A 26,652-nucleotide genomic window follows, 5' to 3' on the forward strand; every position below is an offset into this window, starting at 1 on the left:
ATTGTGCCTTTATGAAAGCTGGGCATCGGTAAGATTTAAAAAATAAAGAAAATCTGAATTGAAAATGGATTAACAGCATGGATGACTTGAAGAGAATTCCTTTTCCAAGCTGCCTTTTAAGTTAATGGCTGCCTGGGCATGAGACTGTAAAAAAGCTTGTCATGTTCAATAAGGAAAGCTGTTGAAATAAACATTATTCTCTTCCTTTGAACACTGAAATAGAAAAAGTAAAATGGAGTCAGTCCCAGAGCCACAAGTCTTTCCTGGCTGATGACAGGTTGCATTTTTACGGCTAGTTTTGTGTAGCACTCGTGATTTTTCTTCATGACTTTTGCACAGTAATGTCTGTAAGAAGTGGGCAGATGTTAAGAGGAAGAGTTAAGGCTTGCTCTCAATCCATGACAGGTCCCAGGCTGCTTGAGTTGTTTTTTTTTTTCCTTCACTCTTATAATGAAAAAGAAATGTTTGCAATTTTAAAACCTTAAATGTATTTTCTGCTTATTATCTGTAGGTTGTTATTCTCCAACATAAGAATAAAATGTGTTGGCTACTGCACTGCTGATGTTTAAAACCATAAGCAAAGGAGGGCTGTCAAAGCTCTATGTGTTGATAGTGCATGAATATTCCTTGAGGCATATGTTGAGATTGTCAGACTTACTATTGCATGCTCCATGTATTGAGGCAAACCTGTATATTGTTATCATTATGTAGAACACCCCTTGTTTGTTGGCAGCCAATTCAGAATTGTTTAGCTTTTGTCTTTTGAAGTTTCAGGTCTCAGCTCTGCAAACATATAAACCCTCAAGAATGAAATCAGAATCACAAGAATTAATAGCCTGGTTCACAAAAGCTTTAATGTCCTGAAATCCTGCTTTCACTCCTTTTCAGTAAATAGCTAAGGGCACTGCATGACAGTGGGGGCTTAATTGCTCTGGACCACAGTCTGTCCACGGAGGCAGACATGTGTTATTCATTATGAGCTGAGTGGCATTCATGCCTAGGAGAACAGAAAGGAGAAAAAAAGGCGAAAGACTGTTTTTCACAATAAATGATTCCCCCACGTCCATATGATTTATCATTCCTTAGTTCCATCTAGTGGTCAAAAAGGATCTGAAGTGCTTGTAATAGGTACAGTCACGGCAGCCAAACAAGTTCATTTTGGCTGCATCACAAGAGTTTCTTGTAATAAATCATCCAAATATTTTACTCATCTAACTGCCATGTGAAGTGTAATCTATAAATAATACTTAAATAACAATGAGGTGCTAGGAGATGTTTAATGAAACCTTCTTACACCTGTCCTTTTAGTGTCACAGTCTCTTCCCTGTACAGTATTCCTGTCAGTAGTGCTATAAAACATTTTCATACGGGGGTCATTTAGAAACCTGAATCCCTTGCACAGGTATGTGTTTGTTCTCATGGATAAAGGCTTCCCACTCTCTGCTCAATGATCATGCCAATAAAAAGAATTACTCCTCCCTTTTGAACCTGTGACTGCATCCAAGATGTGGCACTTGAGTAACTAAAGCTCTTTATTCAGCATGTGATGAAAGATAAAAGAGAAACAAATGGTAGCAGCTTCATTCCTATGGAAGTGAGACGCCCTATTTGCAATTCTTGTTATAATATATTCAGATGAGGAAATATACCATCCCTGCACGTTGTAAATATGGCATCCAATCAAGAATGCATTCCACAGCACACTGTGATTTAGAAACATGCACCAAAGCCCATAACAGAATAAGAGAGATACAAAACCAGAACGTGCTGTCAAGCACGAAAGCAGTCAAAATAAGGATCGGTTTTACCTGCAGTGTGAAGTTGAGAGACTGGAAAAGGCACTCATAGTTTTCCAGCCGAACAAAGTTGGATAATTCCACAGAATCACCGTAGAAAAATGAAGTAGGGAAGACTTCTCTGAAAGATCAAGACACAGATTTAGTAAGCTGTGTTTGCCACCAAAACGAAATATATTTGTGGCAAGCTGAACTGCACCCTCTTGCTTTCTAGTAATTTGAAATTCTATGGGACCATTTTACATTAATCTATTATTTGTGATTTGATTTCCTCTTGACAACAGCAGACTACAGTAGCAGCATCTCAACTGACCTGGGTCAACATCACTGAAGCAGACTTCATTTGATTACTTCTCTTTTTTCTCCTTTCCTATCACAAAACCTCTTCTCCAGGGCTCCCTGCCACAGATGATTTGTGCAAGTCCTATAGTTTGTGTAACACGGGAAATCATTGCACTACCAAGTTAATCTGAAGAAACAGTTACTAACAGGAATACTTTCAGTTACATCTTCACCAAAGTAACATTTCAGCTTTATCTACCATTTACATAGCATTGCAGGAATAAACACTTCATTACTTATCTGAGCTTCACTACCTTTATGATTAGCAGATGGTTAAAGGGAAGAATAGAGGAGGATATCATTTGCTTTCAATTACAGTGGCACAGGCCAAGTCTCCTCAACTATTCTTAGCATCTTATTACAAAGTAAAACGCAGAAGGGTTTTATCAGAAAAGGCTTGGAAGCACAACACAGTACCTGGAAATCCTGTAGAAGAGGACTAGGAGTGCTTTAAGCATCCTTTGTGCCCCCTTCTAATCTCAGACTGCTCCACTGGCTATAAAGGGTCCTGGTGGAATTTCAGACAAACCTTGGTGAGGGATTGCCTAAAACTCTGCTTCCTTCTCAGGCTGTCCTTTTGGGTCAGAGTTTTTTGAGACAGGATTTTAAGCCTGTTTAGGTGCATTTCTTTCTTCCTGCCTGCCTCCTATGCCAGAGATTGCTAGGGAAAACAGTAAGAGACGGACGTATTCCTCCCATTTACGGCGTTGTGCCAAAAGGCTACTCCCAAACATGGTATAAGCCCTTCCAGGCTATTTATGACCAGGGATAAAGTTTGCTCTCGTAGACTCAAATGCAGGCTAGCTAGTAAAAATAAGCTTTTAAAATGCACTGTCCAAAAAAGAGTAGTACTAATATTACCATGCCTGGGAATATTGTGCCCTCCAATAAACTCAACCTTTCTGCAGTAGTTGGACACTCTTGTAAACTTGAATTAATTAAACCTTGTCTATGAAAATTAAAAAATAATCCACATAGTTGGGTGGGGTTTATAAATTCAGAGACCTTGTTCTTTAAAAAGTAACATTCTGAAAAAAGCCAAATTTTTATCAGGATTTTTTGGCATGCATTATTCTGTAGGTGACAGAGATCTAAAGACACAGATGAAAGCATTCTTATCTGTAGAGCCATACAACAATCCATCTGTGCCAAAGCATTAAGAAGCAACGGATACAGAGTTAAATTTCTACACAATCTGTAACAATGAAAGCATTCAAAAACTCCCAGAACATGCTGATGAGACTGTACACTCAATATAGAGGGATTTTTGTCCTTGCTAGTCATCTTGTGAGGTCTGACAGTGCTCTTCACTTCCCTGAGCAGGCTCAAGCACATCTTCTCTGCATTCTGATTACTGTGACAGTAATTAAGGGATTTTATCTCTATGCAACCAGAGGGGAAATCAGCTTTATGTGGCAAAATCCAGACTAGGCAACGACTCTGAGTTTACCCAGATTTTTAGCCAAATCACATGTCAGTGCAGGTAACTTTGCTTCTACACATGTAGCATGCTAGTCACGGGAATCTTTGACTTCTATTGATGCAACCTGCACTGGTCGTTTAGACAATACACATTCCCTGGGGTTGCCATAAACAGTGGCTAAGAGACATTGACCTCTTGGGGACACTGCTGAGGAGTTTTTACTTCCCCAGTTTAGGAATGAGTATCAGCTTCCTCAGTCTACATGGATGCTAATTCACCTCCAGAGAGCAGGTCCCCCAGTTCCAGCTCAAGAACTGTCTACACTAGAGGATAGTCTGTATGTTGAGACTGACCACAAATCTTCCATTTTAGACTTAAGATTGTAATGCAGAAGTGGAAAGGAAGACCCCTGAGTACAAAGGCAGGAGCTCACACATGTGCAGCCCTGGGGAGAGGACAATGGCTATGTGCTAGACAAGTATTTCAGTCAAAGGGCGAGTGATGTTCCTCAGTTGGTATTCAGATGCCTCGCAGACTAGGAAGCAGAAGCGAATACTGATTGTGACATTAAACAGAAAAGCAAACAGCTAGACTCCACCAAGCTCTTTAAAATCCCAAAACATTTGGCCCCCACTTTTGGCCTGGTTATTCTCAACCATATCCTTAAAGACGGGCCCTAAGGAACAAGATGTGATTTACTTATTCTCTTTTTACTTTATTTTAAGGTCCATCATATCTACAGAATCACACAAATTCAAATATGATCACTACAATACCTACTATAAATGTGATGGTAACTAATTAGCATTAGCTGAAAAGGAGTGAGAAAGAGGTACAGCGCTGGAATGAAAGGCATGACAAATAAAATTTCCAGATAATGAATGAGGCTGTCTGTATTTCCAGGGTCTGGGAAACAAGAAAAAAACAACAGTCTGTCTACATGTAAACAAAGAGAAGAATTCAGTTTTTCACTGGAAGAGACTCAGATGTTATTGTTAGGATTATTATTATTTTTGTTGTTTTCATTCGCTGACTGGTACTTACCCAGTGATAGATGAGTCCACTTCATGCATCAGTGGCACTGACAGGGTTAGAGTATTATCATGCAAAGATTCACTGCGTTCTAGGTTTCCACTGTGACAGAAAGGAAAAATAAACATGCTGTAAATTGACAGCCTTTGCAATATCTCACACAGTTTCACAGCTACCATCTCTCTGCTTTGTACTTCGAGCCTCTCTATTTGAGCGATGTCAGCTCTCCTTAAGAAGCCTCTTAAAGATTAAGAGTTACATTTGTTCACTCACCTTGGAGAGGGCACACACATAAAGCATGTGTTTTGCAGCTTCTCCTCTGTGTCTGTGATGTGATCAGGCTCAGAGCAAGAAAACCTATCTCGGAGCAAGGTGTGAACTCAAACGGCAGTGCAAAACTACAGCAGCCATCATACACCATGGAGAGAAACAAGGGCATTTAGACTCCAAAGAAAAAGTTCGTTTTCTCCCAGCCTGACTGTACATCAGTTTAAAAGGGATACGCACATCCCACAGAGTGACTTGACTCAGTAAATGAAACTGCACTTTCACTGTACCTGCACTGTACCATAGAACCAACGTGGTGCCATTACAAGCAGCTTTTTGGGCGAGACCCTCGTCCTGAACTGGCTGTAACCTCTCAGCAGTTCCACCTCCTCTTCCTGTACTTAGATGCCAAAATTAAAGCACTACTGGTTTATATTTTCAAAGGCAGTTGCCGCAACGGGTCAAAAGCGGGAAGAGGAAAGAGAAAAGTGAGCAATCATCTCTCCTTTGAGTCAGTTTATTTCAGTGTGAACACTTATGTATGCAGTCTGGGATAGGTTCCTGAAATGCATGTCCAATTACTCTGATCCTGATGGTGAGTCTGCTTGGCAGTTGACAGCTCAGAAGAACAATCTTGAAAGACATGTTACATATGTTTCCAACACAGCAGTGACTCTGAAATCACTTTGCCTTGCAGTTCATTGGATTTACTCAAAAATCAAACTGGCAAAATGAAAGATATGATCCTTTTTATTTGAGGACAGTGTCACTGAGGCAACAGCAGGCAGTAACATCCCAAGTGATACCATGTAGATGATGAGTTGCTCAGATTACAAAAACAGAACATGCTGGCTACATACATGCACAGATACAGCTCAGCTTTCTGCAACTGACACACTGGCCATGTCTGCTAATAAAACTATGGCACAGATGGAAAAACCCACAAACTTTCAGTCCCAGGAAAAAAACACTTAATAAAAGCTTTTCCTCTGAACAGGCTCAAAGAAGAGTACAAAATGGAGACATTTCGCATCCAACACAAATACCGAGCTACCATGGTGGCAAGCAGAATAAGCTAGTAGAATTCCATACAGGGTCAATGGGTATGTGCATATCTGTTTCAAATGGAGCAAAGGTACTGTCACAAAAGGAGAATATAGCTCAGTGAATCTAGCTCTAGAAAAACAGTTCACACCAGGAAGCACAAAAGGTTTGGAGTTTTTTTAAACAAAAATAATAACTGTAATGTAATGTTTAGTTCTTTCTCCAACTGATCTCTCCCACTACTGAACCGGTCTCTTGTTACAGATGCTACTGCCAAATTTGCAGCTTCAAGGGACAGGCTTAAGTGGCCACTTGAAGGGCAATAGTGACTTTCCCATGACAGTGTGGCATAGCTTCTCTGCATCCAGCCATTTCTGCGAGGCTAGCTCCGATTTTGTGTGGAAACAATGGCCCCACTCATTGAAGTCTGGCCACAACACAGACACTTCCTCTCCATTTCCTTATCACTGACTTTACCCCAGGGCTCCCTGAAACTCTTGTGGTAGAAAGATTTTATTACACTTATTTGACAGTGAGGGAATTGAGCAATTGTCCAAAGACAGAGAAAATGAGTGTAAAGAGTAGTGGGGCTTGCACTGTTGTCTTTGGAGGTTCAGCTGAATCCTTCAGAAAACAACTATCCTCCCACCCATCCTTCTGAAATGAGAAACTTTCTCTTAACCCCTCCTAGAATCTGTGCTATGTGTACCAACTATTTATTTTGTTGGTCCATCTAAAGGCACTGACTAACCCTTCTCACTGGTAGCGCACAGAAATCTGAGGAGTGAGGTTACAGAGGGAAGTCCTGTGCTATCCGAGGCAGGGAGATGGGCAGTACCATCTGGAAAACACTGGCTGGGCAAATTTAAAGCAGGGCTGACCCATCTTTGCACCCACTGGCATTCACCTAGCAGATACAGCTGCATCTGCCTGACCTAGAAGCATCACGGGGTCATATGAACACACAATGAACTTCTCCTCACAGAGAATAAAACTTCTCTAACATGTAAAACATGGCCTTGTCTCTCTGATGCGAGGTCTCACTTTCAGTGTTTTATACCAGCCCTGTATGCTGCAGGATCTTGTTCCCACCTACAGCTGTTACTGCAGGGGAGGACTGTGCCTTATGAGAGCAGTCACTCAGCAACTGCTACATGTCATCTCTCATCTCCAGCCCATCAGTGAGGTGTCATCAAATCGGTGAGAAGAATTAAGGCTGGAGATCCCGATTTTGACATGGGAGGGTATGAAGTTGGCCCATTTACACAGTAAGTGGTAGCAGGAACCAGTTGCACACCCAGCACATCAGAGCAGCAGTTCATGGCCTAGGTTAACGCAGCTGGGCTACCGTCAGTTTCCATACACATGCCAACAGTGCCTGTGACTGAATCAGCCATGGAGTCTCCTTCTTTGTGGCATATCATCTTAGAAGGCACAGAGTATGTGTCACACCTTTATTCTGCTTGAGATAAAATCCCTATGCACACATACTTGGCATCACCCTATTTCAATGCCTGCTCTAACCACCCTTGGGGAAGTACCCTATTCAGCTGTTTCATGCAGTCTGTCATAGCTCACTGAAGATCCAGAGGGAAAAAGACATGCAACTTTGGAAACTGTCAGTGAGATCCCTGACCATCTGATGAAAGCATTTATCTTTTTTGGTTTGCATCCAAGCATGCTTATTTCATTCAAATGCTGGAACAAATGGGTCTGCCTGGTGCTGATCATCAACCACAGCTGAGCTGAGCTTGATACAGGGCCCAAAGGGATGGGCACAGAAACACAAGGGCCTTCCAGCTGAGAGAACATGAAATGCTCCTTCAGAATTGAAACTGCCTGGCAAAGAAAGCCTAAGTACGGTCCTACCTCATTTTTCAGGAAGCTGCACCACATGGTTCCTCTATATTATCAAAATACATGCACTTAGCCCCAGTAATTTAACCTCATTTATTACACATACACGTGTCTACAACTAGTATCACACAGCTGTCAAGCATATGCAATGCACGCTTCATGCAACAAAGAATATCCAAGTCATCAAGATGTACAAAGGTTCCCTTACCTTTGGGCAGTGACAAGGAATGTAAGCGTTTCTTCCTGTCCAGACAAGTGACTTGTGTCAAAGATCACACTGAACTCATACTGCACAAAGAAAAAGTGGTATTTAGAGACACTGTATATTTCAAAATACATTTATTCTGAAACTGCACATATATGCTACTAGCCCAGCTGTACAAAAGTAGTGTATTTTGATACATGTAAGAAAGATTCCTCTACTGCAGCGTTTAAACCTTAGCAACTGTGTCTCTATTCAAATACTTGAGTCCAATTTTTCCCTCATTGTGAAAAGGCCTTTACTAGAATTACCATTCAAAGGTATTTCTGGAGGACATCTGCCAGGGAAAGAGTCTTCCAGTATAAGGGGATCACTACCTCAACACCAATCTATGTATTACTTGCTGGTGAAGAGATCTTTTGGATGAATGAAGATCATGCCACAGGCCTGCACAAAGACTTGAAGCAACCAGCACAGGCTAAAGCAGCATTCAGGCACACATCATAAAGGATAAAATGAAGTGCTAATTTTGAAAAGAGGATCTACTTTGATGACACCTGTAGTACTGTATTAGTTTCTCTGTGCAACAACTTTTCTACCTAACTCCAAAACAGTCTTTGGCCAAGTGAAATAGTTTCCAAATTCATGCTAATTTCAATGGCCTGTTGAAAAAAACCACAAAGATAACCAAACTGTCATTCTGAAGGAAAACACTGAAATTCTTACTTTCCAGATAATATATTGCTACCGCATTTAATTTTTTCCATTCCATTTAAAATCTTCTTTAATATTTCAAAAGAGCATGTTACGGTCAATACAACATTTAAAAGAAAACATTTAATGATGGGTCAAAGGATATGTCAGTTCAAATGGAAAATATCAGGTTTTGAAACTGAAATTTTCTGAAAAATTTTACTCATTTTGTTCAGGTCATCCTAAAGTTATTCCTCATCTTCTCACCTTTCTGGGTTGGTCATTTGTACAGCTCAGCTGGATTTCTAAACATTATGAGAGAGTTCATCTTCTATTACTGAACAAAATCCTCTTTAAAAGCTATGGGGAGACCATAACATGAAAAAGTCTTAGGCCATTTTCACTGTAATTCGTACAAATTCAGCTGAACTTTAATGTGAGAGGAGATAAACATAAAAATGGAATAAGGCAACATAAATAAGTCAGAGAGTCGTTTTCTTATCTTCTGCAGAGGGCTTATGTAAGTTTTTCATAGCTGCAACTTTTGCATCATTTTACAAGGGGACTGTATTGCAGGGCACAGGGTACTGTCACTGGCTCTATCTGGTGGGAGAGAGGACAGCTACCCTCCATAACTGTGAAAGGCTTGGATAAGGGGCTTAGAAAGCTACAGAAAGTATCAGACACAGATGTTTAACAGAGCAGTTGCCTTTCCAGCCACTTCATGAAGACAAAGAGGTGAAGGGACCATCACTCTGTAAATGCAAATATCACATTACCCTAGATTTTGATCTCATGAAAGGAAATCCCACGCTGCACTTGAGGAAGTCTGACTCCAGCAACTCACAAGCAATGCCCAGCTCCTCCTGTAAGAAAATAAAAAAGACCATGAGATGATAGATTTAGGGAGAAAAAGAGAATTACTAAGAAATACCATTGTGATGAAGTATTGTAGAAAAACAAAACATTTCCCACCATAGCACTGTTATTCCCAGAAAACTAATACTCATTGAATAAGTTAAGTGTTGCACTTCCTCGCTCCACCTCCGTCAGAGCAGCACTGGGAAGAAGTCAACCATCAGAACATTGTTCTGAGAGGCAGACCACAGGGAAATACTGCAGGACTAAACAAATTAAAGTCAGGGCATCAGCCCAAGTTCTGGGATAACTCAGACCATCAGTTCCCTCTGTTTATTAAAAGACAGCTTTCAAATGGTCCACAATACTGGTTCCCTGAGGTAGTTTTCCCAGTTATCAGTATCATAAAGAAAGAAGTGCGTTGTGCAACAGTGACCAAACCATGGCACGCAGAGATGCTGGCGAAAGGGTTAACCTGGTCCTAGTGTCATTCACTGCCTTGGTACCTTTCTCTGGTCTTCAGGATGAGACACATTTGTACGGATACCAACTTTCTTTAGTGACACAATGGTGGTATAGATCAAGGAGAGACATGAGCCTCTCCTCATGCTGAACATTGACAGACTCTGGCCACTGTCAATCATATAAATGATAAAGGTTAGAGCAGCCCTATCCAGCTTGACTAGTGACTCCATTAGAACAACAGAAATACTTCTCTTGAATGGAGGGTGTTCAGTTGCTCCATAAAATAAGTGTCTGGCTCCAGGTTAGCATGTTCTCATCTCCAGATTATCAGGGAAGAGTTTTTTATTAAATCTATGAATTTTCCCTTTTTTTTTTTTGGTCCTTTCCCTATTTCACTGGGGAGGGGGAAAGAAAGTAAGCGACTGGCTGCATGATGACTGGCTACTGGCTGAGTTCAAACCACGACAGTGTCACTTCTCCCATTGTAGTCAATGGATGTAGAAAATGGTTCAGCAGACCAAATGTAAGACGTTTAGTTTAGACTGAGATGAATACTTCTCCAGGGCCTAATATTGACTACATCATCACTGGAGCTATGGCACTGATGTTATGCAGCTACAATATGAATGCCTAAATTTAGGTATCTGAATCTGGAAATAAACTCTATTCTAGACATGCAGCTAAGAATCTCTTAGCTAAAGGACTTATGATTTATTTGACCTATTTTTGGTATCTATAGCAGTTTGTGAAGTCCAGGCTCTGTCTCCTTATGTACATTTCCCAAATAACTTCAAATATGAGTTTTACTTTAAATATGCATTTAAAATTTATGAGTACCATTCTCAGATGGAACGAGCATATGTGGAAGTAGCTTCCTGAACCATAGATTCCGGCCATAAGCAGCTCCAGGAAATGCCTCTCTGACCCAAGCACTACATTAGTGCTCTACAAATGATACTATTATCCTAATTATGAGTCTGACAGCATTCAGATTCTTGATCTTTTAACTGCTTCCTGTGATATCTGAACGACAAGGTCTCCTTTATCTTCAAAATCATCATTCAAATCAGGGCACACATTTATAGAAAATTATAGACCTAACACAACCTTTCTTATCTGACTCAGTATTTCACTGGTTTCATATGAAAATAATTTAAGCAGAAAATCATTGAAGGCTTGGAGATACCTGATGGCATGATACTACTCCAGCAGTGGCCTCCACATTCAGCTTCTTTATGGATTTGTTTCCTTGCAATCTTCTGTATTTTCAGAAATACAGAAGATGGCACTGCCCAGCAAATCAAATATCTAGCTTCAGTTGTACAAAGCTGCCGTCCTCATATGCTGTGTTAGATTTAACACAAAACAGCAGAGCAAGTGCTTCATGCAAGATGCATCCCCTTCACTTGCCTTTTCCTCTCAGCAATCTGGGAGGTTCTTTAGTTTTATGCCAGTGATCAAGTGAACACAAACTCTGAGCAGCTGCATAACCAAATGAAAAATTTCACAGCTGTTTCCTCTGGGAACATTCTTGGTTCTGTGTTGTTCAAATGTCCCTTACTCTCTAACTGTGGCAACCTATGAACTCTCTTTCATGAACTCCCCGCCTCTGTTCATTCAAGAGGGGTTTCTATTTACATAGCTGTCTGGTAGTGACAGTGACCAGACAGACCCAAGAGGCTCCCTCCTCTCCCCAAGACCATATCCCTTCAGAAATGTCAAAAACCAGGACAACAGAAAGAACTCTCATCTTGATAATGGAAGTAGCGCAGTACTTCATTTTGTATGTTGGCGGCTGCCTGCCTTTGCAGCCCTGACAGCAGGCAGGCACATGCCAGTTGTTGGCCTGTTAAAGAAATGACAGATAACGTTGAACTGGCTGGTTTTGCTGTTGTTGCTTGCAACATCTTAATGGATGCAGTATGATTGACTTGAACAACCTTCTGGCTTCATTAACATACCATCCAGTTTGATGATTAATATTAATATTACTGAAGTTCAGATTAGCCATTAGGAAAAGGTTCTTAAGTGAGAGGGTGGTCGGTCACTGGAAGAGGCTCCCCAGGGAAGTGGTCCTGGCACCAAACCTGTCAGAGTTCAAGGAGTGTCTGGATGATGCTCTTAGTCATATGACTTAGTTTTAAGTAGTCCTGCAGAGAGCAGGGAGTTGGATTTGATGATCCTTATTGGTCCCTTCCAACCTGAGATATTCTAGGATTCCATTAATGCTGCAAAGGCAAATTGTTCAATGCTAGGAAACAGCAGAAATAGGTTTGCCTGTACTATGCCGGTTTGGCTTTCCACACATTTCTAAATTACACAGGCTACCCAGAAAACTTCTGCCCTGGACCCCTTGCCTTGCTCTGTGATTAGGATGGGGAAGCTCAGCTAACAAGTAAATATTTTGTTTTTCCTTCACTGCTCCCCGTCCAGCTTCAGGCTTTATTTGCAGTGCACTGTTTTGGAGAGAGAGAAAATTATTTCTTCATGGGGTTTCCTATGGTGTTCAGCTCTGTAACATGTGAGCACTCTGTAAGCACTACATAAATTCAATTTTCACACTATTCCAGCAGGCTGAAGGGTTGGTGCTGTCTTATCTAACAAATAGGGAACAGAAACAGCTCGACTCACGGCTTACAGAAGTTTTGGATGCCACTTCTTGCTGATGTTAGGTAACACTTTTAGTGTGCAATGTTTTTTTCTATGACAATATAACCCAGCTAAGAAGTCAGCTTATTGCATGAGTTTCCATAGCAGTTTCTAGTTTGCTTAGAAAACATAGCCAAAGAGCTTGGAAGTTTCCCTTCCAAGGAGACAGTGTGAAGCTTTATCTGGAACCCTTTTTCTTTCTGAAACATTTCACAGCCTTTCACATTCTTAGGAGAGTCAATCAGATAAATAGACAGCTAGTTAGCCAAATGAATAGCTGTACTATTACTGCATAACAAATGCAGACCTGGGTATGAGAAACATGAAGCTCAGGCTGGCTCACAGTCTGTTTCTCAAAGTACTTTATCACAGAAAGAAAAGTTCCTGGTAATTATAACATGAGCAACTAAACAATCAAGTTCTAACCCCATTACAAGGGGCACATGGGGAAAAACCAGCGCAACCCAAATTCTGCATCATAATGCTGTCAAACACAATCCCTGTGGTATGTGATCGGGGGTATATGCAGAGATGTTACAAAATGGCCTTACTTCTGGACATAAGTGTTTTGAAGCATCAATATTATGTGTGATTTCAACTAAGTAAGTGCAGGAAGCTGATAATGATCATACTAATATAGTGCTTCAAAGCAGCGACCTGGGAATGTTGCTATTTGCTAAATTTAAGACTTGAGACAGGAGAAATTTCAGCAATGCTTCTGTTGTTCCCCAGTTTTTCCTACCCTTCTGCTGTTTCAGATATTCACCTGGTGCACCACACCGGGGGGCAACTGCTGTCTCCTCCATGGGCATCTTTGGCCAGTACCTGTCTCAGCAGAAGTGGGCAGTGGCTGAACATGGGAGCTCTAAGTTTATCTGACTACAGGTTGACAAAAGTCTCCTCATATTCTGGTCCCTAAAGCACACACTACATGTGCTCAAATCCTCACTGCCCAAACCAACTCAGATACCTGCCAGAGGAAAGTGAGGTGCTCATGGAGTAATTTTTTTTAAAGACAGGTAAACAAGCTAGATCAAGATGAATGCTTAAAACAATGCATTCAGCTTTGTCTAGAAAACATTTCAACACGAGTGAAGCATTTTAACCACATAGATGGGATGCTAGATTACGGCATCATTATTTTATCCTGGAATAACTCACAGGCAGTATCCTTTTGCTGGCTTCACCTAGCTGATTATCTGTGGATATAAAACATCGAACTACTCCAGATTTTGCTATTTTCCTAATACAGAGATCATGACTGGACTGCAAGAGATCCACTCCTTTTTCAGGCCACATTAAGGTAGGTTATCAGTAAGAAAATAACTTGTCAACACGAGAACAGGTCATATAAAATAAGCCTTTCACTGCATGTATTTTGGCATTTTAAAAGCCTGTCTTCGCTTAATAGTACCTTATGGGCTCAATGTTCTCATGGTACAAAAGGTGGGACCGGTGCCAGCTGGAGAGCAAGACCAGATTACTTTAGGTATGATCCTGCAAAAGGCCCCTTATTAGAACCAAATCCTGCTCAAAGACAGCTGCCATTTGTCCCCCCTCCTCCTGAAATATCTTTAGAAGATTTCTCAAATATTGTTTACTTTGACCTTAAAGGGTCCTTTTCAATTTGGTTAACCGCCAACTCTAAGACTTAGGAAAGAAAACCAGAATGCCTTAAGAGAACAGTAAGAGAGAACTGCTGGTGGAAGCAAGGTTGCTTGGCCCTGGATAAACCACAGCCACAGGTCAGAGACTCTGCTTCTGGGAAGAGTCCATTATTGTCATACCAACACACCATGTTGCTCCTAATTGAGCTCCTTCTTTCTAAATGCACATGACCAAAACCAGCCACCATACATGAAATGGCACAGCCCAAAGGATATTGAAACTTCCTCAGCTTCACCTTGACTAGCCGTTTTCAGATGAGATCACATTTTTTTTTTCCCAAGGGAGTCTTGCATAGCTTGGATGTGATGACTTACTGATCAGTTGATACACCCTGATTTTACTCTGCCTCTCATGTCCAACCAAAACCCTCCAACCTTTCTGAGTCTGATCTGGCAGCTCATATAATCATATTCTGTTTTAATTTTCCTTATCCTTGTGGTCATTAATTTCTTCCCAAAGGTAAAACAACTCCTCTGAACTGATGTTGGTCCCAATCCAGAATCATCAGCATCCTTCTGCAACTTGCTCCCAACGCCTCATCCCTGCCCATGACTGGTTGCAAGCTCCTTGCCTCAAAGATCTTCTTAATCAATCTCCCCTAGCCTGTTAATTCCCCTTCAACAATCTCCAGTACCAGCCTTTTCTCTATCTGACAACTCTACCAAATTATGACTATCAGCAAAAGCAAGCAAATATAAAAGTATAGGTCACATGTATTATTTTACACTTACCAGTGCTCTCACAGACGTGTGACTTCCAACTATTCTAACGCTCATTTATGGCCTGCTAGCTCTCTGCTTTCCGAAGCACACAAGCTACTAGTAGATAACTACATCTGAAATGTCAACAGGGAGATGCAACTGAGCAATACTAAATTTGCAAAAGGATGTGCCAGATATGGCTCTAACCAATTTTTAAAATAAAATGATACCAAGACAGCCAACAGAAAGTTAGATTAATTTATTAACTTAGGATAAGTTCAGTACTGCTCTGAATACTGCTGATCATCTGTGCCAGAGCTGACTTCATCCTTTTAAATACTATTCTGATTAGCCGTTCTTTATAAATGGATTAAAACCACTAATGAAAGGCACTAAAAATATCTTCACTGCAGAATTAAGATAATATCTGTATTTTTTTTAGAAGGGAGAAGACCCCAACTTGTTAGAAAATATAATTACCAACCACTCTTTCCTTAGCTATACTCAAATTGAAGTTTTTTTGTCCTGGTTGAGATGGAAGTTTCCCCTGCAAATCCTGGCTACTAACACATATACTCTGGAACAGAGGAGAAAATGTCCTGGAAGCCTTGATAATGTGTTGGCAGAACACTCCTGTTTTGAAGATGCTGAGAATTTATTTAGCTTGTTAATTTTTTTTTTTATGCTGCTGCATGTTTTCCAAAGGGTACAAAAAGAAGAATGACAATACAGAGGAACCCTGTACTTGTTGCCAGAGCACACACTCCTGTTATTGCTTTTCTTGTTCTATAATGCCTGTCTGTGAACCATCACACTTGACACCACAGGGGACCATGAACCATATCCTCATCCGAGAAGTCCTAAAACAAACACACTAAGAAAATATCACAAAGGAGGGCTACTTGCACTGTCCACTTCAAGCTATGCTAAGTCTCAAAAGTTAGATACTACTCATTTACCTACTGTATACACTCTGGTATACAGACTAACTCTCTCCACTAGTTATCTGGAAACGTGGGTTCTCTGACCAGCACCAAAGGTAGAGGATTACATCAGGCACTAGGAAAAATACAGTTTTGCTAAATTTGTACCGCTTTTTATTCTCATCATGGACCCTACCTTAAAGCACATACTTATACCTCAGTAATTCCAATTTGTACTTTTGGTGAAGAGGGACACTTCCCCAAATGAGAGTTTAGATGAACATCTGGATGTTTTGTTCAACCCAACAGGACAATTATATAGACCTGACCTGCATTTCAAGAGCTTCTTACTTTTGGGAGATAACGTTGAACATATGTCTGTTCACAGCTGGTAATCTGTTTCCTATGCACCTAGCTAGCAAAGTCGGGTAGCACAAACACCTCCCAAGTCAGGAACATAAAATAAAGGCTCACCTCTCTGATGATGTTTGAGGTGGTTTCTTCAAATCACTCTTCATAATCCTGGTCTAAGCACAACAACTTGTGGGTTTCCCTAGGGTCTTGAGAGTGTAATTTTTATTTTGCTCCTACCCTTATCTCTCTCTGCCTCACAATCCTCTTAATGCCTTCACTGAGGCTTCAAGCATATGAAGATCTGTCAACTCATTTAATAGCCAGCCCCTGAGCGTACTGATGTACTTACTTTCCACAGCAACTGAAGTCACCAAAGAATGTGGGTCACAGTTACCCACTTGTACAGAACAATTAGGGATGTCTGAGCTCATGAAAGCTTGGGGAATTTTTCACATAAAAAGCCTGGCTCAGGTTGAGTTTCCCTATGGCTGAGAGCAAGTGCAGCTCAGTAATTTAATCTTGGAGACACCTTCTTGTGCATACAACAGCTTATTTTTTCCAACACAAAATTCCACAGATACCATGCTTTCCTCCAACACTGGGCTTCGCTGGGTATTTTAAAACTGCAAGAACATAAAGGAAATCAGTGGCATTACTGACTGGGAACTCTTCCTGGTGCTTACAATAATTCAAGTAAAAATCATCAGAAATGACTGAAATGGTGGGTCTGATCTATCTCAGACAGAAGTTGCTCTGATTATCATTCTTGAATGCCCTTTGGGTCTCTGTTTTCTTCATATAACTAGCAGTCTGACGTCTGCTTTGCCTCTTTGTTAGCAGTACTTAGCTGCACAGACAGTATTTCCTCTGTGTTTGTGGGCCAGATCCTGCCAGGCACAGACCCTCCCCAACTCCTTCAGCCCACAGCTAACATCAAAGGCATCAGCAACTCGCTCACGTTTGGAAATCTCAGTATCTCACAAATGGTTTTCCTTTTTATATTCATCTGTTTCAGGAGTTACAAATGCACAAAGCATTCAAACACCCATTGCCATCAACACACAGTTCCCAACACCGCACAAACCAGGGGTTGGGCAGAGAAAAGGAAGGCACAGGAAAAGCTGCATGTGGCGATGAGATGCACTGCTTCCCTGAGGCCACTGGCACACTGTGGTGGCACCGGGCCACTTGGTAAGGCCACTGGGCCTCTCTGAGTTGCAAGTGTGCCACATAACATGAGGAAAAAGAAAACTCCAGTCCTAATACTGTTGGCAGCTTTGAAGACAGAATGCAAGTGGTCCAGCAGAGGTGGCCATGATTTTACAAGCAAAGATCCAGGAAAAATTCTCATGTGCATTTCAGGGAGATTTTGCTTTCAGACTTAAAATCTCATGAGTTTTATTCCGTTTTTTTGAAACATAGTTTGCTTGACAACTTCAAGTAAACACCTTGTGTTCAGAAACTCTTCTGCGTGCACTTCTCCACTTGCCAGAGCAAAGTGTGTGACAGAATCACACATAAGGAAGAAAAAGATGTTCATGATGAAAGAAATTAAGATGGTTTTACTCTTAACAACTCTTGTTATCTGAGCTTCACAGGTTTCTTCTGTTGCAAATAATTTCCAAACACAAGTGGAATGTGAGTAACACGGACAAGTCAATGATAAATCAGCAGCAATAGCAACTATAGTGTGAAAAATTATTGGTAATCATTACCTGCTAGAATAAATATTACAGAGAGGGAGATATAGACTCAGTATGGACTTGCTCAACTAGAGATTGTCATCAAACTAGCATCTAACCTGTTGAATGCAATGATTAAAAATTATTGGATATTTAATCAAATTACACAATGAATTTAAAAGATTTTGGTGTGTGCGTTGCAAAAGTCTGTTTTCAAGGTGTCACAGGGACTGAAAGTCATCCTTTACTTTTCAATGCACAGATATTCCCCTATCAAACCAAACCAGCTAATGAAAATGTCACACATCATAAATTTTGCAGCTCCACAAACCGCTGTTTCATCAGCGAAGACCCTCCTCATCCCAGCACTTACACGAGCAAGCAAAACAGCATACCTGAGTACACTGACATGCATGCAGCCAAATGTGCATATAAAGATCTGGGAGAGCAGGGCATCTGGACCTGTTTTTTTGATAATGAATCCTTTGATTCATTATCAGAAAATAAGCTTGAAAGGGGGTTAGGGAACTTCAACAGTTGTTTCATAAAAAGAACGAGGGGGGGGGTGGGGGCGGGGGGAGGAGTTTTCTTTGGCATTATGGAGAGATTTCCTGTCCTATTCCATGATCTCACTAGTAAATGCTGTAGGCACACCCCACCCCCAAGCCCAGTGAGCCTGGCTTCAAACATCTTGGATTTGCTGCTTATTTTGTGAAAACAACTATTTCTATATAATTAATTAGAGCCTCCTGCCTCTCCCCTCTCCTCCCTGGATGGAACCTATTTATAGATCATGAGATCACTGATCCCAGCCAACACTGCAAATCTTTTTACTCAAAGGGACAGAAAGACAAAAACTTTTCTATTTACTGGATATTCCCAACATTCTTATTCTTTACTCTCTCTCTCAAACATTTATATTAATTGGTGAAAAGCTAGTGCAGCAGATTTTTAAAGCACACTGTCTCAGAAACTGAAGAAGCAGCAGAAATTGTTTGCTCAGCTCATGTCAGTGATTAAAACCCAAAACAAGTTTCAGAACCAGTCAACAAAACTGACTATGTTATTGCTTCTCCCATCTTTTAAGGGACCTGGAGGGAACGCTGTAAGGAGGAAGGGGGATTTGGTGCCACCCTGAGAAGTTTAATCTTTTCTGCCACACTAACTCTCATTTTTAACAGAACAATTAGACTCGCATCAGCTTTCACTGTACTGTGCAAGCTAAATCTCTTTTCCCCCAGTTGCTGAGAACTGCTGAACTTAATTTCTTCAAGATATAGGAAATAATCCAGGGAACATCACCAAGATCCACCGTCCCCATAGAGCTGTTAGGTCAGCTGTCCCTCGTTCATTGTGAAGTTGGCCACATTTCAGCTAGACTGTTTGGTTGGGCCTGACTATATGACCCTTTTCCATGTCTTAATGTACTACATGTACTCTGCCAGCAGAGCAGGAGCAGCTTAAAGGTCAGACTTCCACCTGCCCACACAACAGTGCTCATCCACTGGAGCACCTTCGGGCATGACCAAGATGTTATTAATAACACAAGGAATGCTCTTTAAATTTGGGTAGAGTGGGCCATGAGTAAGTCGCATAGAGCTTGTTATTTAGGATAAACTGGTAGAATGTCCCCCAAGTACAGGACAGTAGCCTACTTTACGGTGGTGGATGACCCGTGTCCCCAGTGGAGTTGTCCAGGCGAGTAACAGCTGGAGACACCAGACTTGCCCTGTGATGTCTTTAGTATGTCTCATAAAAGTTTGGAACAGAGATGAGAGCCTTATTCTTCCTTTTATATCCTTTCCACAGGCAGTGGTACAAAAGCAGTCAAGAGGAAAATAGTTCTCAGCAGAGCAAATATGTATTTTTCGGAATCCGGCTCTTAATGACAAGTTGCATTTCTGAGGCCACCCCTCCTCCCCGTAGCAGCAATTAACATCTGAGAAATGACATCATTGCTGACACCATCGGTCTGGGAACTCATGCTGGGGCTCTGGCGCCTGCAGCTACCTCCATGCCCCAGGGAAGATGTGTTAGCTCAGGCTTGGCACTTGTGCCTCTCTTCTCAGCACAGGGGGCTGCTGGTCCAGTCAGGATAACTTCAGGCTCCTGAAGGCCTCTCTTACTCCCAAACACAACCCAAACCAAACGTTTTCTCAGGACCAGAAGTCTCAGGCTGCCTTTTCCCTCCTATTCCCAGGAGTCTCTAACACTTTCCAGATCCCATCCGGGAAGAACCACCTGAGCTGAAAGGGTGCAAGGAGGCCAGCAGCTACCTTGACTGCAGCACTGGAAACTTCCCAAGGAAGCTTCTTGTCATGCCATTTCCTGGGTGGTTTGCTATTTGAGGCTTTGGAGGAGCACACAGGGGCTTGAGAGCTTCCCCCAAACACTTTCTGCCAACACTTCTCCTTGCTTTTAAATACTTGTCTCAGGCTGGGGGAGGCTTTGGGATGAGATTTGCCTGCTTCCATGTAAGAATGACCCAGAAAATGTTGGAGGAAGATCAGTACAAGCCCCAAAGTCAGTTCATTCATTTTCTACCAAAAAAGGAAGAGCGTTCTTTTCACAGGAAGGATTCACATGGAACCCTCTATCCCTTGCAGTATTTAAGCAAAACCAGTCTTGAGCAGGTCGTGGCAGGAGCCCCGCTTACACTTGGATCCCTTTCTGGCTTCTCCTACTTGCAAATTGACCTTCTTCATCCTTGTTTCCTCTAAAGGATGCTAAGCAATGGCAAGGTACTTCTAACAAGACAAATTCATTTAAGACTGTATTACAATCAGCTATCTCTCGAAAGTGGCTCTTCTTGTTCGCTGTGGCACTTCCTATCTCTAGAGAACCAAGAAGAGAGGACAAAAGGGCTGCCTTCTTGTAGGATGGGGCAGTTGCTCTCACTCCACAATTAAAAAACTACTAAAAATGCAACACAGTGAAGTATCAAGCATGGAATACAAGAGAGTTTTGCAAGATTTACTTACCTACTGCGTAGTTTAATATAATTCATGTCTATCATTAACCAAGAAATTACTACCTTTCTAAGCCTGTATGAATTCATGTTTAATAAAAGCAAACAAAAATCATTCCAGTGATCCAGTTTTCACTGGTCCTTTGTAATACTCATTAAAGAATCAGACCCATAACTTCTATTAAGACACAAGTGCTTTTCACATAACGAGTACTTTCTATAGTGGAAAAATGTAATTGTTGCTTGGAATAGAAAGAGAAAGAATTCTTTGCTTGGAACTCTCTGGCTAAAACAATAAACAGGCCCCTTTGCTCTTGCTCTTCTTTGCATGCAGCATTTCAAAACTATGTACAGTCACTGGGGAAAAAAGAGAAAGAAGGAGAAAAAAGCCAACATCGAACTTCATTTGAAATCCACTGCTCATACTATTTTCCAGCTGAGGCAGACAGACAAAAGTATATTGGTTTCAAACTAGGATTAACCCATTGGCTCCACTAATGGCCTTAACCTAATAATTTTTATTTTCTCCTCCATTGGCAGTTCAGATGAGAAATGGGAGAAAGGACGTCATGACTGTACCAGAGCTGGTAAGATATCATGTTATGTCAGGTACCTTCACAGATAGCTGACCTTGCAGATGTTTCCAAAATATGTTGCTCCTACTGCTATGCTCCTTGCCCTATAAATACATATGGATAGACTTATGGCTGCTGCATTAAAAAGAAAAAACAAACCACACTTACAAAATAACCAACAAAAAAAGGACAAAAATTAAAGGGGGTAGGTAATAATAAAGCTAAAACATTTTTTTTCCTCTTGGATCAAAGAGCCAACATAACTGGAAATGCCAATCATTCAACTTTCAGAAGTTCTGACTCTTCCATCAATTCCACCAAAAGTTTATTTTTGATGAAAGAAAAAAAAAAATAGATAAAAATAAAAGACTGCTCTGCTGTAGTTGGAGAAGGATTAGGGACATACAGGACCCCTGAGTTGACTCAGTGTTTTCAGAAATATTTATACTTTTGGTCTTACCATATTCAATTCAGCTGCTTTCTTACACACACACACACACACACACACACACACACACATCACTCCATTCATTTGTAAGTTAAAGGCAAAAATAAAAATGTAACTGTGTACTTGCAGCCAATCAAAAGAAAGTATTTCCTAGATTCAAAATCAGTAACACACACACACAATGCAAATGACCGAAACACAGCCACTTTACAGCAGGTTTTTTGTACCCCACAGGTTGTTACCATCAGTAGATATTATAGTTGAGGAGCCAAGCGCATGCATGTTACACTTATATTCGCAGGGTCTTTTCAGTAGATTTTTTTATACACACCGTTTACTTTCGCGTGAGTTTTCCAGCTTGACATTGGAAAGAATGGCAACCATCACTTCTAACATGAATTCTAATCACACAGATCATTTCACATTCTTATTTCTCAGGACCAGTGTCATGGGTTGCACAGGCCAGACAAGGTGTGAAGCATCCCTTTTTTTTGTTTGCTTCCTACCACAGACAGCAGGATAGCAGAAAAAAATCAATTGCCCCTCTTAAGTCTACTCAGCTGATTTACTAAATGCCTTCTGCAGCTCCTGTCTTAGGTAGCCACCTTAGAAAACAGATGTCTTGTTGCCATCACTTGAAATACTCTTTTTCATTTATTCCAAGAGATGTAGAGCTCTCCCTTCTAAAGGCACACAGCCTCACTTCCTGGCATGATGTGGGCAACAGTGTTTTGCATCCACAACAGGACAAGTAAGTAGGAACAAAATCACTGGGAAGTGAGCTGGCCAGCTGAACTCCCACCATCCACAAGGCAAATGGAAAATGGACTCAGAAGGCTCCTCTCCATTTGGAACACTGGTCGGGACACTACTCTCCAGTGGGATCCCAGTGCTGGCTGTGAGTGCCACAGCATCAGGAACAGTCCCTGAGATCTTAATAAAGCCAAACACAAAGCTGGAAAATTGGACTACATCTACTCCAAACTCCATCTTCCCCACATACTTGCACCTTATTTTAGAATTTGTACCTTTACTGGTCTGGTCCAACGATTCTGCCAAGCACCCAGAGACCAATGTGTAGATGACCACTGGACAGTGAGCCAGTTGTGAGAGGAAATTCAACACAGACTACCCCTTGCAAATGAGATGCTTAAAAATGTTTGGACACGACATTTGTTTCCTCTCTGTATGCCCTGAATACAAGTTTCATCTTACAAAAAGGAAACCTTTAAAAGGTAACCCAGTGCACAATTGTCAGTCCTACAAACCATGCATTGCCACAATATTTTTCAAGTTAGACCAAAGATTTAATGAAAAAATTGAGACTTAGGTGCAGAATGGGAAAAATCCACAATCCACAAGTACCAAAGCATTACAAACTGGTGCCTGCTTAGTAATGCACTATTAGCTTGCCAACCAAGATAAAACCTTTGCTCATAAAAGTGTGGACACACCTTTTGAAAGCACTACACTGGCTAGTACACACACTAATATACTACTACACCTAAGGCAACTTCTACATACTCACCATGTCCTTCAAGTTCCACATACAAAAACATACTAAAACCCTGAGGAAAATAAAAAATAAGGGAAAAATCAGGTTTCTGACTCCACAGTGATATATTTAAAAAGCAACCATGAGAACTATTACACAAAATATCTGGTACACATTCAGCTAAATTAAGCAGTAATTTAGATTGTGCTCTTTTCCCTAAAAAAGCTTTTCTCTATAAAACTGAAGTAACTTTGTTGGATTAAATGCCTGTCCAGACATAATGGAATTATCCAGAAGAGAAAGCTCAGCCTTGAGAGTAAAAAAAAAAGTATGTCCAGAATTACACACTTCCTATACCCTTCATACCACTACATGTATATCCAAACTACATATGCTGTTGTAATCTGTCAGCAGTGCATTGCATTTGATCACAACTTTATTTCAAAAAGATTGCGGATGAACACGTATTTTTATCTTTATTATTCCCTCATGATATGTGCATAGGGATATTATGATAAGCTTCATAACAGCAGTACATTCTTGTGCGTATGAGTCTGTGCTCTCCAATAACCCAAGGAAAAATCACAGAGAGGGAAGCCATTGGGAGGAGAAAGGACTCTGGAGTAAGCCTTCCTTCATCTCCCTTTACATGTAGATGTATGTATATATGTGCTCACACACATATATCTCACACTAGTAAATCATGGTCGCATGGCAACATTAACAGGGGAATTGGTTTTTACTTATTACAGATAACCCATAGGTTATACACATTCTACAATAAACAAAAACTATCTTCAAAACATGCTCCTCTTAAAAATTAAAAGCAGGAAAAAAAAAAGCATCAGAAATCACAAAAATCAACTAACATTTATTTCCTAGAGGTATTTCTGAAAGCATGGATAATATATCCCTACATACACTGTAAGACAACCTTCTGTAAGGCATCGGTTATATTGAATATTGGTGTATTCAACTGCAACACAGTTATTGGCTCTTAGTGTTATAATGAAATACTTAATAACAAGGTCAGGAAATAAATTCAAATGTCATAAACTACATATAGTTCAATGAAATAGTAAACGGAAAACCTCACAATTAAAGAAAAATATTAAAACCAAACTGGGTGAGGAAATAAAATCAATAAAGTAAATCCTTACACCCCCACCCCCCTTCTTTGCTGGTAGTAATTTTCAAGTGGAAAGAATAATATTAACGTAATAACAATAATGAGTTTGGTACGGGGTGTTTTCCTGGAATTAATAAACCTTAGCTCAATCTACAATCCCCAACAACCAAAGCCAAATCTGAAACCCCAGGAAATGCTTTTTACAAACACATACAGGTCGGGGGGCTTTCGGCTTTCAGAAACTCAAATACAAGGCGCATCAGGACTTCTTCACAGAGAAGCCTGATGACAAGATAACTACAATATAATCTAGGGACAGTGCTGAAATGCAGAGGTATAATCTATCACCTACGGCATCAGGATACCGAAACAGGGTTTTTTAACAAAAGCTTAGCAGTTCACTTGTAAGGCTTTACTTTAAGAAGTGCCGCTCTACTTTATAGTGCGTTCCTCCTTTTTTCCCTTGCCGAGTGGAAATCACTGCGTTACTCTTATGCAGCTGGTTACAGCCAAAAGTCGGTCGCAAGTTTTTCTGGCCTCCTCCCAAAGGCAGGCTGTGAAAATGCTGCCAGCCGGGAACAGGCTTTGCTCAGTGTCCCCTGCAGCCTGCTTGGGCAGGGGGTCTGCCGAGACAGCCCAGAGAGGGGGACCCCTGCTCATCCCCCCAGCCTGCAAATAGAGCCAGCTGAAACGCTTCTCACTCTTCTTTCCTGCCTCACTCAATGACTCTGGTTTTGATGAAATGCCACAGGAGACTCCCCCTGCAAAACAGACCTGATTTGGTGGCCTAAAGGACTCGTTTGGAGTGGAGGGGTTAACATGCCTGCTCCTGCTAGGAGGAACGTAGATGCCAGCTGAACCCAGGGTTGCGTCTCTGACTGTCAGCTGCTCCAGGGAGACTGCCTCACCTACTCCCCTAGAAGAAATCAAGGCTCTCCTGAGAGCTTTTCCACCATGTATTTGGAGGAAGGGAAAGAGCAAAGGATGAGCAAGAAAGGGAGAGGTAACAGAAAGGAGAAAAAAAAAAAAAAAAAAAAAGGAAAAAAAAAAAAAAAAGGCAGGGACTTTCCTTTCACACCAGAAACCAGGGAGTTCGACAGAAAATCTGAGGCTCCGGTGACAAACTCAAAGAAAGGAAAGTGATTTCTTAAGGAGTGCTGGCCCCTCTTTGTATTTCCAGCTAAGAACTTTTCACATCCTTACTCATCTTTCTGACTGTGAAGATGGGGGTTTTTAACTCTTTCTACAGACAAACCCTGTTGACTTCAGAGAGGCTACACCTGGAGTATGACTGCATGGTCATACCTTGTGCTTAATAAGATTAATTAAAGAGGAGGGTTTTTAAATTTATAGATCCTATCAGCACCACAGGAGAAATCTGAACTACTAGGTGAAAGAGAGCAATTGCCACCACTTCCAGCCACACCCTGACTACAACATCCCACAGGACAAAGCAACATAAACATATATATATATGTATACAAGTATATTATACATACAGTGTAATAAATATATAAATTTGTCTATATAGAGAGTAAGCATATATCTGTATTTGTTTACAATTCCATTGGATTTTCTACTTGGGGGTATCATTTATCTTCTGGCACCTTCTTGAGTCACCTGTCTTAAAAGTGACCAAAAGAAACTCCTGCAAGAACAGAATTGACCTTTCATACCAGAAACTTGATAAACTTTAAGATTCAAGTTACAACAAAAACAATCCTCCATTTCTTGCTGTAATGAAAGCTACTGAAAGCCACACAAATCAATTGTTACTTAAGTCTTCTGCAGAGGATGTCAAAGTTCAGGCAACTTTAAGCCTAATCCTAAATACACAGTAGACAAACCCTGTCCCATAGATTTCTCACCTCAAGCGTTGGCAAGTCTCTCTCCACTGAGTTTAAAAGCAAAATAGAAACGAAGAGAGACACTGGCACACAGGCAAGTCACTGGTGATCTTTCTGTAGGGACAGCATAGCCCTTAAATGAGCACATCCAAGACCAAGTGTGTTGAGCTCGCTGTATACTGGGCTCTACCTGCTGTGAAGGGTTTTTCCCTTCCTCCTAGCAATGCAGTTTAT

The 26,652-nt window shown here is 41.0% G+C and overlaps 1 protein-coding gene across 1 annotated transcript in view; it reads right to left on the minus strand.

Moving 5' to 3' along the window:
• ITGA9 (integrin subunit alpha 9) overlaps positions 1-26,652 on the minus strand; it is a 217,185-nt gene that overhangs the window by 50,404 nt on the left and 140,129 nt on the right. Inside the window, exons 18-21 of the mRNA XM_026843997.1 lie at positions 9,436-9,522; positions 7,970-8,049; positions 4,606-4,695; positions 1,809-1,917 (exon numbers count right to left, since the gene is read on the minus strand). Coding sequence (XP_026699798.1) covers positions 1,809-1,917; positions 4,606-4,695; positions 7,970-8,049; positions 9,436-9,522 — 366 coding nt within the window. The remainder of the gene's footprint in view (positions 1-1,808; positions 1,918-4,605; positions 4,696-7,969; positions 8,050-9,435; positions 9,523-26,652) is intronic.

This window comes from Athene cunicularia (assembly GCF_003259725.1).
Source record: "Athene cunicularia isolate RWA chromosome 2 unlocalized genomic scaffold, athCun1 chr2_part2, whole genome shotgun sequence".
Lineage (NCBI taxonomy): Eukaryota > Metazoa > Chordata > Aves > Strigiformes > Strigidae > Athene > Athene cunicularia.